This window comes from Entelurus aequoreus, linkage group LG08, assembly GCF_033978785.1.
Source record: "Entelurus aequoreus isolate RoL-2023_Sb linkage group LG08, RoL_Eaeq_v1.1, whole genome shotgun sequence".
NCBI classification, from domain to species: Eukaryota; Metazoa; Chordata; class Actinopteri; order Syngnathiformes; family Syngnathidae; genus Entelurus; species Entelurus aequoreus.
Window position 1 is genome coordinate 4,237,597 of NC_084738.1, and position 15,757 is coordinate 4,253,353.

Sequence of the window (15,757 nt, forward strand, 5' to 3'; positions counted from 1 at the left end):
CCTACTGATATGGAAGAGTATTACACGGTTACTCTGCCGAGCTCTAGACAGCACCGACACTCAACAACAACACATCATTTGCAGACTATAATTACTGGTTTGCAAAAAATATTTTTAACCAAATACGTGAAATTAGATAATCTCCCACGGCACACCAGACTGTATCTCACGGCACACTAGTGTGCCGCGGCGGCACAGTGGTTAAAAAACACTGACGAAAGTGTCTATTTTAGCTATAATAGCCTACTATCAAAAGGAGTACGTGTCGCAGGCTGACGCAAATCTTCATTGACAGAAATGTTTAAATGTAATAGTTATTCTACAACATTGGAAAACTAAATCACTAATCTTCGTCTCCATGGCGACAAATAAAGTACGTTTCTTACAAGTATCATCCCTGCAGGACGAGGAATAGCTAACCATGCTTCACTACACACCGTAGCTCACCGGCGTCACAATGTAAACAAACGCAAAGGTGGATCTACACCTGACATCCACTGTAATGATACCAAGTACAGGAGCGTATCTAGTCGATACTACTATGATTACATCTATATTTTTTAGCATCACAAAATATTATTTCGTTTTTTTAAAATGTCTATTATGTTTATAAACTCAGGAAATATGTCCCTGTACACATGAGGACTTTGAATATGACCAATGTATGATCCTGTAACTACTTGGTATCAGATCGATACCCAAATTTGTGGTATCATCCAAAACTAATGTAAAGTATCAAAACAACAGAAGAATATGTGATTATTACATTTTAACAGACGTGTAGATAGAACATGTTAAAAGAGAAAGTAAGCCGATATTAACAGTAAATGAACAAGAAAATAATAATAATGCATTTTTACAGCTTGTCCTAATTTTGACAAAAGAATAGAATGATAAATGACACAATATGTTACTGTATATGTCAGCAGCTAAATTAGGAGCCTTTATTTGCTTACTTATTAATAAAAGACAAGTTGTCTTGTAACATATGTTTAATGTACCCTAAGATTTTTTGTTTAAAAAAAGCCAATAATGACATTTTTTGTTATCCCCTTTATTTAGAAAAGTACTGAAAAATACCGAAACGTACCAAAATGTATTTTGGTACCGGTACCAAAATATTGGAACCCTAGTCTATAGGTGTCATTTCAAGATCAATAGGGTTTTTAACGTCTTGCTTTTACATGTGAACGTATGAACAAGACTGGTAGAGAAGTGGGTGTGCAGTGTGGACCTTTAACTACCTTAACCTCTAAAAGCTTAGTGGCCACATATGTGGACAGCACCTTTTAGCTCTTATTTCCAAAATTGTGTACACTACTGAATTGGGGTCTTATGGCCACTTATGTGGACACTTATACTGCCATCTGGTGGTGTCAGAAGAGTATAACATACAATGGAATTTGGAAAAAAAAAAGTGTAAAAATAAAAATTAGCATGTCACTACACATGAAGTACACGTTTGTGTACTTATGGACTAAGTACATCATATAAAAAGATGATTTTTAGTTTTTATTCTAATTAGGGTCCAATAGGCCCAAATAGCAAAGAGAAATACAAGAAAGCATGTAAACAAACGGCTTGGGCCTTAAGAGGTTAATAATCTATTTTCTACCACTTGTCCTTAATAATGTTGACAAAATAATAGGTAGATAAATGATACAATATGTTACTGCATATGTCAGCAGCTAAATTAGGAGCCTTTGTTTGCTTACTTGCTAATAAAAGACAAGTTGTCTCGTATGTTCACTATTTTATGTAAGGACAAACTTGCAATAAGAAACATATGTTTGATGTACCCTAAGATTTGTTGTTAAAATAAAGCCATTAATGACATTTTTTGTGGTTCCCTTTGTTTACAAAAGTACTGAAAAGTACCAAAATAAATTTTGGTACCGCTACCAAAATATTGGTATCGGGACAACCCTAGTCTGTAGGTGTCATTTCAAGATCTATAGGGTTCTTAACCCCTTGCTTTTACATACAGGAGTACTCTGTGAACATATAAATAAGACTGGTAGAGAAGTGTGAGTGCAGTGTGGACCTTTAACTACCTTAACCTCTAAAGACTTAGTGGCCACATATGTGGACAGCACCTTTTAGCTCTTATTTCCAAAATTGTGTACACTACTGAATTGGGGTCTTATGGCCACTTATGTGGACACTTATACTGCCATCTGGTGGTGTCAGAAGAGTATAACATACAATGGAATTTGGAAAAAAAAAGTGTAAAAATAAAAATTAGCATGTCACTAAACATGAAGTACACGTTTGTGTACTTATGGACTAAGTACATCATATAAAAAGATGATTTTTAGTTGTCTCGTATGTTCACTATTTTATGTAAGGACAAACTAAGAAACATATGTTTAATGTACCCTAAGATTTTTTGTTAAAATAAAGCCAATAATGACATTTTTTGTTATCCCCTTTATTTAGAAAAGTACTGAAAAATACCGAAACGTACCAAAATACATTTTGGTACCGGTACCAAAATATTGGAACCCTAGTCTGTAGGTGTCATTTCAAGATCAATAGGGGTCTCAAAGGCCTACTGAAAGCCACTACTAGCGACCACGCAGTCTGATAGTTTATATATCAATGATGAAATCTTAACATTGCAACACATGCCAATACGGCCGGGTTAACTTATAAAGTGACATTTTACATTTCCCGCGAAATATCCGGCTGAAAACTTCTCGGTATGATGACGTTTGCGTGTGACGTCACGGGTTGAAGCAGACATTTTGGAATAGCACGGTAGTCGTCTGTTTTTACCACATAATTCCACAGTATTCTGGACATCTGTGTTGGTGAATCTTTTGCAATTTGTTTAATGAACAATGGAGACTGCAAAGAAGAAAGCTGTAGGTGGGATCGGTGTATTAGCGGCTGGCTACACCAACACAACCAGGAGGACTTTGAGTCGGATAGCAGACGCGCTATCCGACGCTAGCCGCCGACCGCACCGATGATCGGGTGAAGTCATTTGTCGCGCCGTCGATCGCTGGAACGCAGGTGAGCACGGGTGTTGATGAGCAGATGAGGGCTGGCGTAGGTGGAGAGCTAATGTTTTTAGCATAGCTCTGTCGAGGTCCTGTCGCTAAGTTAGCTTCAATGGCGTCGTTAGCAACAGCATTGCTAGGCTTCGCCAGGCTGGACAGCATTAACCGTGTGGTTACAGGTCCAGGGTTTGGTTCGGTGTCTCCTGATAGTACAAGTAATAATAGTATTGTTGATCTTCTGTCTATCCTTCCAGTCAGGGGCATGTTTCTTCTGTTTCTAGCCGCAGTTGAGCACGATGCTATCACGTTAGCTCCGAAGCTAAAGTGTTTCGCCGATGTATTGTCGTGGAGATAAAAGTCACTGTGGATGTCCATTTCGCGTTCTCGACTCTCATTTTCAAGAGGATATAGTATCCCAGGTGGTTTAAAATACAAATCCGTGTTCCACAATAGAAAAAGGAGAAAGTGTGGAATCCAATGAGCCAGCTTGTACCCAAGTTACGGTCAGAGCGAAAAAAGATACACTCTGGCGTCCTGCACTGCACTCTAATCCTTCACTCTCACTTTCCTCATCCACGAATCTTTCATCCTCGCTCAAATTAATGGGGTAATCGTCGCTTTCTCGGTCTCGCTGCTGGTGTAAACAATGTGCAGATGTGAGGAGCTCCTCAACCTGTGACGTCACGCTACTTCCGGTACAGGCAAGGCTTCTTTTTTTTATCAGCGACCAAAAGTTGCGAACTTTATCGTTGATGTTCTATACTAAATCCTTTCAGCAAAAATATGGCAATATCGCGAAATGATCAAGTACGACACATAGAATGGATCTGCTATCCCCGTTTAGATAAGAAAATCTCATTTCAGTAGGCCTTTAACGTCTTGCTTTTACATGGGAACGTATGAACAAGACTGGTAGAGAAGTGGGTGTGCAGTGTGGACTTTTGACTACCTTGATATCAACAGAGTACTCGATAGTGCCGATCAAAAGTTTGGAGACTCTTCCCCATATTCCTGACTGACAGGGCGTCTCCTCACTCCTGACTGCTGCTGTACATTTGCATTAAAGCATGCCGATGATGATTTAAGCATGTCCAGCTGGCAGTGATTTCACTTTGGATCGCACTTAAAGTACATTTTTGGGGTCGCCGCCAATGAAGAAAACAACGTGAACGCTTATCAGCGTCAGCGCAGCCAAGCCGAGCGGAGCGCAGCAAATCTTCGGGTATTTAACGCCACTCGTGGCAAACCGCACTTTAAGACAAACAAAACAACGACAATGCACGCGCGTAGAACTTAAACCCGCCACCCTGCTTTGTGGGGAAACGCCACACAGACGAGGGTTTTTCTATTGACGAGCGCTGGGAAATCCTCGCCGGGGCCGCTTTTTGCCGTCTTTTGAGAGGATTAAGCTTTGTATGCTTTTCCACTCGGCGGTGACGGCGCCACCAGCAGGCTCAGGACGGCGCTAGAGAAAGTCAAACCGAGACAGAGCTCGTCTCTTTCTAAAATGAAGCGGCAGCGCCGATCACACCTGCGGTTCATTCCGGGTCAGCGCCGACAAGAGGAAGCGCTCTGGGTTCAGTCATCCATCACCCCGCCAAACAGACAGGAATGTCGAGAGCAGAGGTGTCAAAGTCGTTTTCGCAGTTATAGTCGCGGTCAAAAGTTGACATACACTTGTATCGAACATCATGTCATGGCTGTCTTGAGTTTCCAATCATTTCTGCAACTCTTATTTTTCTGTGATAGAGAGATTGGAGCACATACTTGTTGGTCACCAAAAAACATTCATGAAGTTTGGTTCTTTTATTAATTTATAATGGGTCTACTGAAAAGGTGAGCAAATCTGCTGGGTCAGAAGTATACATACCACAGAACTTTCCTTATCTTTGTCCATGTGATGTCATATGAAACAAAAAATGGAGCTGTTTGGCCACAATACCCAGCAATATGTTTGGAGGAGAAAAGGTGAGGCCTTTAATCCCAGGAACATAATTCCTACCGCCAAGCATGGTGGTGGTAGTATTATGCTCTGGGCCTGTTTGGCTGCCAATGCAACTAACTAGTGCTTTAAATGGGACAATTAAAAGGAGGATTACCTCCAAATTCTTCAGGACAACCTAAGATCATCGGCCCGGAGGTTGGGTCTTGGGCGCAGTTGGGTGTTCCAACAGGACGATGACTCCAAACACACGTCAAAAGTGGTAAAGGAATGGCTAAATCAGGCTAGAATGAAGGTTTTAGAATGGCCTTCCCAAAGCCCTGACTTAAAGGCCTACTGAAATGATTTTTTTTTATTTAAACGGGAATAGCAGATCCATTCTATGTGTCATACTTGATCATTTCGCGATATTGCCATATTTTTGCTGAAAGGATTTAGTAGAGAAAATCGACGATAAAGTTCGCAACTTTTGCTCGCTGATAAAAAAAAAGCCTTGCCTGTAGCGGAAGTAGCGTGACGTCACAGGAGCTAGTATTCCTCACAATTCCCCGTTGTTTACAATGGAGCGAGAGAGTGACGATTACCCCATTAATTTGAGCGAGGATGAAAGATTCGTGGATGAGGAACGTTACAGTGAATGACTTGAGAGGCAGTGATGGACGTATCTTTTTTCGCTCTGACCGTAACTTAGGTACAAGCTGGCTCATTGGATTCCACACTCTCTCCTTTTTCTATTGTGGATCACAGATTTGTATTTTAAACCACCTGGGATACTATATCCTCTTGAAAATGAGAGTCGAGAACGCGAAATGGACATTCAGTGCCTTTTATCTCCACGACAATACATCGGCGAAATGCTTTAGCTACGAGCTAACGTGATAGCATCGTGCTTTAACTGCATATAGAAACAAAAAAATAAACCCCTGACTGGAAGGATAGATAGAAAATCAACAATACTGTTAAACCGTGGACATGTAAATACACGGTTAATGCTTTCCAGCCTGGTGAAGGTTAACAATGCTGTGCTAACGACGCCATTGAAGCTAACTTAGCAACTTAGCAACGGGACCTCACAGAGCTATGCTAAAAACATTAGCTTTCCACCTACGCCAGCCAGCCCTCATCTACTCATCAACACCCGTGCTCACCTGCGTTCCAGCGATCGGCAGAAGGACGAAGGACTTCACCCGATGCGTTTGGCGGCCCGGAGACGTAGGAAGTCAAGGTGAGGTCGGCGGCTAGCGCTCCAACAAAGTCCTCCTGGTTGTGTTGCTGTAGTCCGCTGCTAATACACCGATCCCACCTACAACTGTCTTCTTTGCAGCCTTCATTGTTCATTAAACAAATTGCAAAAGATGTCCAGAATACTGTGGAATTATGAAATGAAAACAGAGCTATTTGTATAGGATTCTACGGGTAACATAACTTCCGTTACTCTGACTTCGTCACGCGCATACGTCATCATACCGCGACGTTTCAGCCGGATATTTCCCGGGAAGTTTTAAATGTCACTTTATAAGTTAACCCGGCCGTATTGGCATGTGTTGCAATGTTAAGATTTCATCATTGATATATAAACTATCAGACTGCGTGGTCGGTAGTAGTGGCTTTCAGTAGGCCTTTAAACGTGTGGACAATGCTGAAGAAACAAGTCCATGTCAGAAAACCAACACATTTAGCTGAACTGCACCAATTTTGTCAAAAGGAGTGGTCAAAAATTCAACCAGAAGCTACCAAAAGTGCCTTATTGCAGTGAAACTCGCCAAGGGACATGTAAGCAAATATTAACATTGCTGTATGTATACTTTTGACCCAGCACATTTGCTCACATTTTCAGTAGACCCCTAATAAATTCATAAAAGAACTAAACAACAAGTATGTTGGTCACAACATAAGAGTTGTAGAAATTACTGGAAACTCAAGACAGCCATCACATTATGTTTACAAGTGTATCTAAACTTTCGACTACGACTGTATGTTTGCCCCCAGTATTAAAATTGTGTAATAGTATTATTACACAATTATAATACTATTATTAAAATTGTGTAATAACAGTATTCTAACAGTGAATACTATTATTACATAATTTTAATGCATTTTATTAGTAGATGTTTTTAAAAACCAAAAATGTAAAAAAAAATATGGTAAATTGCAATAATTTCACCTCCAAATGTAGTGTATATTACTGTAAATGGAAAAAAAGTACTGCTGTTGTTATGGTAAAAAAAAAAAAAAAAAGGCAGCTCAGTTGCCAGAATTTTACTGTAAAATTTACATTAGTTTTTTTTTACTGTAAATTTAAAAAAACTGCAATTTTACAGTAAAATTTTGGCACCTGAGCTGCCAGTCTGTTTGTTTTCACCGCAAATCAACAACTGTAGATTTTTCGGTGTATTACTGTAAATGCCAAAACGGCACCACAGTTTATTACAGTAAAAAAAAAAAAAAAGTACTGTTTTTTTTCATTTAGAGAAAAATGCTGTAAAAACCACAATCAATTTCACAATTTTACCATGAAATCTATTGCTACTTTTACATTGCACAATTTCATGGATAACTTGCTTTGAAATCATTATTGTTAGTATTTATTTCTATTTAAAAAATGGTTTGAATGTTTGATCATATATTTTTCCCTAATTAGACAATAGTGAAGATGTATGGAGTAATTTTTTTTTTTTAAGAAAGAATACGTTTAGTAAGAAAAGTTACAGTACTTTATTGATACATATTTGCAGGCTTTCGAGGGCCAAATAAAATGAAGAGGCGGTAAACATCTGGGCCCCCGGGCCTTGAGTTTGAAACCTGTGGTCTAGAGCAGTGGTCCCCAACCACCGGGCCGCACAAGAAATTATAAAAAATAAAAAATAAAAATAAAAATTTTTTTTTTTTTTTTTTTTAATGAAATTAACATAAAAAACACAATATATACATTATATATCAATATAAGGCAATACAGTCTGCAAGGATACAGTCCGTAAGCATGATTGTATTTATTTATGTAAAAAAAAAAAAAAAAAAATTTTTTTTTTTTTTTAAATACCCCCCCCCCCCACCGGTCCGTGGGACAAATTTTCAAGCGTTGACCGGTCCGCAGCTACAAAAAGGTTGGGGACCACTGGTCTAGAGCAGTGGTCCCCAACCACCGGGCCACGGCCCGGTACCGGTCCGTGGATTGATTGGTACCGGGCCGCACAAGAAATTAAAAAAAATAAAAAAATATTTTTATTTTGTATTTTTTTTATTTTATTAATTCAACATAAAAAACACAAGATACACTTACAATTAGTGCACCAACCCAAAAAACCTCCCTCCCCCATTTACACTCATTCACACAAAAGGGTTGTTTCTTTCTATTATTAATATTCTGCTTCCTACATTATATATCAATATAGAGCAGGGGTCACCAACCTTTTTGAAAGCAAGAGCTACTTCTTGGGTAGTGATTAATGCGAAGGGCTACCAGTTTGATACACACTTAAATAAATTGCCAGAAATAGCCAATTTGCTCAATTTACTTTTAACTCTATGTTATTATTAATAATTAATGATATTTACTCTTAATTGAACGGTTTAAAAGAAGAGAAAACACGAAAAAAATGACAATTAAATTTTGAAACATAGTTTATTTTCAATTTCGACTCTTTAAAATTCAAAATTCAACCGAAAAAAAGAAGAGAAAAACTAGCTAATTCGAATCTTTTAATGGAACATCATTAGTAATTTTTCCTGATTAAGATTAATTTTAGAATTTTGATGACATGTTTTAAATCTGCACTTTGTTAGAATATATAACAAATTGGACCAAGCTATATTTCTAACAAAGACAAATCATTATTTCTTCTAGATTTTCCAGAACAACATTTTTAAAAGAAATTCAAAAGACTTTGAAATAAGATTTAAATTTGATTCTACAGATTTTCTAGATTTGCCAGAATAATTTTTTTGAATTTAATCATAATAAGTTTGAAGAAATATTTCACAAATATTCTTTGTCGAAAAAACAGAAGCTAAAATGAAGAATTAAATTAAAATGTATTTATTATTCTTTACAATAATAAACATTTTTTTTTACTTGAACATTGATTTAAATTGTCAGGGAAGAAGAGGAAGGAATTTAAAAGGTAAAAAGGTATATGTGTTTAAAAATCCTAAAATCATTTTTAAGGTTCTATTTTTTCTCTAAAATTGTCTTTCTGAAAGTTATAAGAAGCAAAGTAAAAAAATTAATGAATTTATTTAAACAAGTGAAGACCAAGTCTTTAAAATATTTTCTTGGATTTTCAAATTCTATTTGAGTTTTGTCTCTCTTAGAATTAAAAATGTCGGGCAAAGTGAGACCAGCTTGCTAGTAAATAAATACAATTTAAAAAATAGAGGCAGCTCACTGGTAAGTGCTGCTATTTGAGCTATTTTTAGAACAGGCCGGCGGGCTACTCATCTGGTCCTTACGGGCTACCTGGTGCCCGCGGGCACCGCGTTGGTGACCCCTGATATAGATCCATACAGTCTGCAGGGATACAGTCCGTAAGCACACATGATTGTATTTTTTATGACAAAAAAAAATAAAAAAATAAAATACCATACCTCCCCCCAGTCCGTGGGACAAATTTTCAAGCGTTGACCGGTCCGCAGTTACAAAAAGGTTGGGGACCACTGGTCTAGACTAGGATCCCGAGTGGATGTGGAAGCAGGACACTCCAGATCTCAGACAGTATCTCCCTGCAACTTGAGGAAATGTGCATGGCGCTGCAATGTTTGGCTTTTTATTCAAATGAGCACTCCAGTTCACCTCTGCTAAACTGATCTGCGGCTTTCTTTAGGTTTTAGGGATAACACCCGAAAGAGAAAATACTGGATTTGTTGAAAAATGTGTGTCCCTGATGGCTCCGTGGTGTTGTAGCCTTTAGTCAAAGGTGCCGTGTTATGCACAAGTTCCTTTTTAATGATGTTCTACCAGTAATGTATGTACACGGGGTCTGTTTATGAGCACCCAGGTCTTGGGGATAGGAGCGGTCTTTAGGCCAATAGTTATGCTTTTAGTTACAAGCAAAAAAAGTGAGTTACACGTTTCCCCAACGCCAGTTGGTGTGGCGAATGTCCGAAACATCCAGTCTTACTCACTAGCATTAGCTTACGGAAAAATCCACATAACTTAGTTTTTCTAACAAATTGAACTGAGAAAGTGAGTAACGCCAGCCAAGGATGTTAAAATAATATCTAAACGGTGGATATTTATCCATGAAAATATTTCTAGATGCTGATGATGGTGTGTTTGACATAGACACCAAAGAAGTCCGCTCTTGAAGTGAAGTTGGCACGTTGTGTAAATGGTAAATAAAAACAGAATACAATGATTTGCAAATCCTTTTCAACTTATATACAATTGAATAGACTGCAAAGGCCCAAGAAACTATTTTTTTGTGTGCAAATAATCATTAATTTAGAATTTAATGGCAGCAACACATTGCAAAAAAGTTGTCACAGGGGCATTTTTACCAGTGTGTTACATGGCCTTTCCTTTTAACAACACTCAGTAAAGGTTTGGGAACTGAGGAGACACATTTTTGAAGCTTTTCAGGTGGAATTCTTTCCCATTCTTGCTTGATGTACAGCTTAAGTTGTTCAACAGTCCGGGGGTCTCTGCTGTGCTATTTTAGGCTTCATAATGCGCCACACATTTTCAATGGGAGACAGGTCTGGACTACAGGCAGGCCGGTCTAGTACACGCATTCTTTTACTACGAAGCCACGTTGATGTAACACGTGGCTTGGCATCGTCTTGCTGAAATAAGCAGGGGCGTCCATGATAACGTTCGTACGTTAAATATCTTGTCTTTGCAGTCTATTCAATTGAATATAAGTTGAAAAGGATTTGCAAATCATTGTGTTCTGTTTTTATTCATCATTTACACAACGTGCCAACTTCACTGGGTTTGGGTTTTGTAGATGTAGTGGATTGTCCGAAGCTTAAACAGGCAACAAAAGTAGTTTAGTACAACAAATTTATTTACCCATTATCAGAAGTGCAGGTTGAATTAAGTTGGCCGTGCAGACAGACCACATGTTACTCCGGAGTAAACAAGACACACACAAGCCAAAATCACTGTCCAGTTCCGGTGTTCTGCCATTTTTTATATGTCTCTTGTGCGTCATTGTTTGTTATCTAAATGCGTCAATGTCTTGTTGTTTTCCCTATCTGTTCCATAACAACTCGAATCCTTTAGACAGTCAACACCTTCTGTAGACAGGTTGGCACGACTTAATATTCACTTTTGTCCCACAACTGGTCCATTCAATGGCACAAAATACAAGAGAATTGAAAATGAGCGGACATTCTTAAAAGACAAGAAATATAGGTCAAAAGGTCAGAAATTCTACGACATAGATGCTGTACATTATTATTACATTACTTCATAAAACTACTATAGTTTGTAATACATTGTATTGTTTTTTTCATTCAATATTTCTTATCTAAAAGGTTCCATTTCTTTTAAAAAGGCATGTCACATGTTAAAATTATGTTGTTTTTGAAGGGACACGCACCAATTAAATTGATATCAATTTGATTTAACGGGTGATGCTGTTTTGTCACAGAACCAATTAACCAGTTATGCAGCAGTGTAGGCGTGGCCAAACACGGCTCATTAGCATTAAAGCTGCAGGCGCAGGGTAAAATGATTGTATTCCAGCTCCATGTTGGCAAACACACTCACAACCTCATAGATTCATTTTAAAAGTTGACTAAACCAACTTGTGTTTTTTTTTCCCCTCACCTGGGACTGGATCTGGTGGATCGGTTTCCAGTCTTGTCCGACCAGCTGAAGCGGTACCGTGGTCTGGTAGTGTTTCAGTTTGGCAGTGGGTCTGTGTTGAACGCTGGGACTCCCTGTGGAGGAAGAACAGAGAAAAAGGTCTGCATCTGCTTATTTGAAATTAGAGTTGAAAACTGTATCACGATATCGGTTGATTGGAATAATTATTGATTTTTTTTTTTTTATGACCTATCGAAAATAAGGACTAATCGAAAATGTTAAATGTAAAAATTTTTATTTCAAATGTGACTTTCCTCTGATTATAATACCCTCAGCTCTCAAGGCAGAAAAGAAAAAAAATGTAAAAAAAAAACATGGAAAACACTCAATTAGAGATGGCCGATAAATTCTTTAAAATGTAAAATTATCGGTATCGCTTTTAAAAAAGTACAATTTATGACTTTTTAAAACGCCGCTGTGTACACGGACGTGCCGGCCCAGTCACATAATATCTACGGCTATTCACACACACAAGTAAATGCAAGGCATACTTGGTCAACAGCCATACAGGTCACACTGAGGGTGACCGTATAAACAACTTTAACACTGTTACAAATATGCGCCACACTTAAAACCACACCAAACAAGAATGACAAACACATTTCGGGAGAACATCCGCACCGTAACACAACATAAACACAACAGGACAAATACCCAGAACCCCTTGCAGCACTAACTCTTCCGGGACACTACAATATACACCCCCGCTGTCCCCTAATCGAAACCCCGCCCCCCCCCCCCCCAACCCCGTCCACCTCAACCTCCTCATGCTCTCTCAGGGAGAGCATGTCCCAAATTCCAAGCTGCTGTTTTGAGGCATGTTAAAAAAAATAATGCACTTTGTGACTTCGATAATAAATATGGCAGTGCCATGTTGGCATTTTTTTTCTATAATTTGAGTTGATTTATTTTGGAAAACCTTGTTACGTTGTTTAATGCATCCAGCGGGGCATCACAACAAAATTAGGCGTAATAATGTGTTCATTCCACGACTGTATATATCGGTATCGGTTGATATCGGAATCGGTAATTAAGAGTTGGACAATATCGGAATATCGGATATTGGCAAAAAAGCCATTATCGGACATCTCTACACTCAATGTAAAAAAAAAAAAAAAGTATCATCAAATCAAACACTTAATAAACTCTTAAAATGGAGGTGCAAAAATAAGGAATATGTAAGAAATAATAAAGTGTAACAAAATAGTGCAAAGTGTGAAAATATAAACATAGAGAAACCTGAGAAGAACAACTTTCTGCAGGTTTAGTGCCAGGAACGTACGGACGTGCTCTAAAGGGTGAGCACGGCTAACGTGGTGTGGTGTTAAAAGTTAAAGTGCCAATGATTGTCACACACACACACTAGGTGTGGCGAAATTATTCTCTGCATTTGACCCATCACCCTTGATCACCCCCTGGGAGGTGAGGGGAGCAGTGAGCAGCAGCAGTGGCCGCGCCCGGGAATCATTTTTGATGATTTAACCCCCCAATTCCAACCCTTGATGCTGAGTTCCAAGCAGAGAGGTAATGGCTCCCATTTTTATAGTCTTTGGTATGACTCGGCCGGGGTTTGAACTCACAGCCTACTGATCTCAGGGCGGACACTAGTAACCACTAGGCCGGTCTTGGTGGGGACGAGCACCTTACATACCGTATTTTCTGAACAATAGGGCTCACTGGATTATAAAGCGCTTGGTCAACAGCCATACAGGTCTATTCAGGTCTTTTTTCATACAAAAGACGCACCAGATGATAAGGCGCATTAAAGGAGTCATATTATTATGATTTTTTTTCTAAATATAAAACACTTCCTTGTGGTCTACATAACATGTAATGGTGGTTCTTTGGTCAAAATGTTGCATAGATGATGTTTTACAGATCATCTTCAAGCCGCTTTCTAAACAGTCGCTTCAGGATGCGCCGTTTTGTGGGCGGTCTTATTTACGTGACTCACCCTCGACAGCGTCTTCTCCCCGTCATCTTTGTTGTAGCGGTGTAGCGTGCAAGGACGGGAGTGGAAGAAGTGTCAAAAGATGGAGCTAACTGTTTTAATGACATTCAGACTTTACTTCAATCAATAACGACGCAGCATGTCCTCATCTGTGGCTCACTAGTGCAACAACAACACCCGAAATGTGTCCCGTGAAAAACCGTCCGACCGGAATTCTCTAATAACTAAAGTTCCTTGGGTGAATAATGTAAACTCACTACACCGGTATGTTTTTAGCGCTTCGTTAGCGAGATATAAGTTAGAACTTTACACGAAAGCTATTTATCAACAACACCCAGAAACCAAGCGACGTGTTACAACAGCGTGGCTTCATAGTAAAAGAGTGCGGGTACTAGACTGGCCTGCCTGTAGTCCAGACTTGTCTCCCATTGAAAATGTGTGGCGCATTATGAAGCGTGAAATACGACAATGGAACCGTAATGTCAGGCTTGTCCCGGACAGTTTGGCTATGTTTTAGTTTTTCCTCTGCGTTTGTCTTAGCTTCCTGTCAGTGCTTTTATTTTGTCTTCATTTCCTGATTATGTTCCCTGAGTGTTTTGTCCCCTCAGCTGTGGCTGATTGGCACCTGGCCACACCTGGTGCCAGTCAGCCAGCTGCTATTTAAACCTGTCCTGCCCTCCAGTCACTGGTGTATCATTGTCATTAGAATACTTGTCACTTGTCACTTCTACCTATTTGTCGTTGTAGCTCTATCTACTTTTGTCCACTCCGCTTTAGTCATAGTTCCTTCGTGTCACGGTAAGTGTTTTTGTTTCTTGTCCACAGTTAGCCTTTGTGCTATTTTAGTTTATAGCCTAGTTTGTTCTCCGCCTTGTGCGCGCCTTTTGTTTGTTCCCTTTTGTTTGTTTTTTGCTATAGAGCTGAATTAAATCATGTTTTCTCGTTCAATGCCTGCCATCATCTCTGCATCTTGGGGTTCGTCAACTACAAACTCTGACACGTAACACTCTAATAACAAAAGTTACTTGGGTGAATAATGAGGAACTCACTATACCGGTATGTTTTAGTGCTTTCATGGCGAGTTTACTGACAGACATAAGTAAGAGCTTTACACTACTTTATATTAGAAATGGCAACAGCGGAGGATGTATGTCCCATTACAAGAAGATAGAGAAAAAGAAGAAGCTTATCGACTAAGGTGTCGGCACGGACTACAAAGGCGGACTCGCGCACTTTTTCAGGACTTATGCAGATCCCAAATACAGATCAGCAGGTACCAGAAGGTAAGAAAAGTTGGTTTTGCATAATATTGTGAAACAAAATGCCAGATAATATGTCTGCTAATAGGTGCCATTTTGCAGTCCTTATACACACACCATAGTAATACTTGTATCTCTGACTACGGTAGCCGTAACGGGCCGACAATCTATCAAGCGGTGCGGCTTCAAAGTCATAATGAAACATTTTTTCAGATTTTTGAGCGCCGTGTGTAATGTTCGTTATTCTCAATGGAACATATAAAGTTTTGTTGTTATTTACTGGCGTCATATTGCAGTCTACACGTATCTCTTATGTGTGACTGCCATCTACTGGTCACACTCACCATTACATCATGTACCAAATAAAATTGCTTGGAGGTCGGTAAGCACAGCCAGAATTATTCCGCATACTAGGGTTATAAGGCGCACTGTCCGTTTTTGAGAAAATGAAAGGATTTTAAGTGCGCCTTGTAGTCCGAAAAATACAGTAATTTACAGACCACACTGATCTGACTACGGTCCGTTCCCAAAAAAAGGTGCCTTTCCACAACTTTTTCGCTCTCATTTTTACTTCCTCTCAACCGCGAGACAACAATCACGCCCACTGATCAGTTGCCCGGTTACCAGAGAGCCTTTGTTCATGCAACTAACCCCTGACCCGTTGCAACATCCGGTTTCTCCCAACCGAACATATCGAACACATTTTTTTATTGATACCAATTGCATGTCTATAGCTCTATACCAGTGTTTCCCACACATTCATTTATTTGTGGCGGCCGGCCACGAAAG

General features: G+C 39.2%; 1 protein-coding gene across 2 annotated transcripts in view; it reads right to left on the minus strand.

The window, feature by feature from the left end:
• The window catches only part of LOC133655326 (disintegrin and metalloproteinase domain-containing protein 12-like), a 221,493-nt gene that overhangs the window by 160,382 nt on the left and 45,354 nt on the right, over positions 1-15,757 (minus strand). For both annotated transcript variants that reach the window (XR_009826981.1, XM_062055353.1), the window contains exon 2: positions 11,720-11,832. Coding sequence is in view for 1 of the 2 variants with exons in the window: in XM_062055353.1 (XP_061911337.1) it covers positions 11,720-11,832 (113 nt within the window). In the remaining variant the exon portion in view is untranslated. The remainder of the gene's footprint in view (positions 1-11,719; positions 11,833-15,757) is intronic.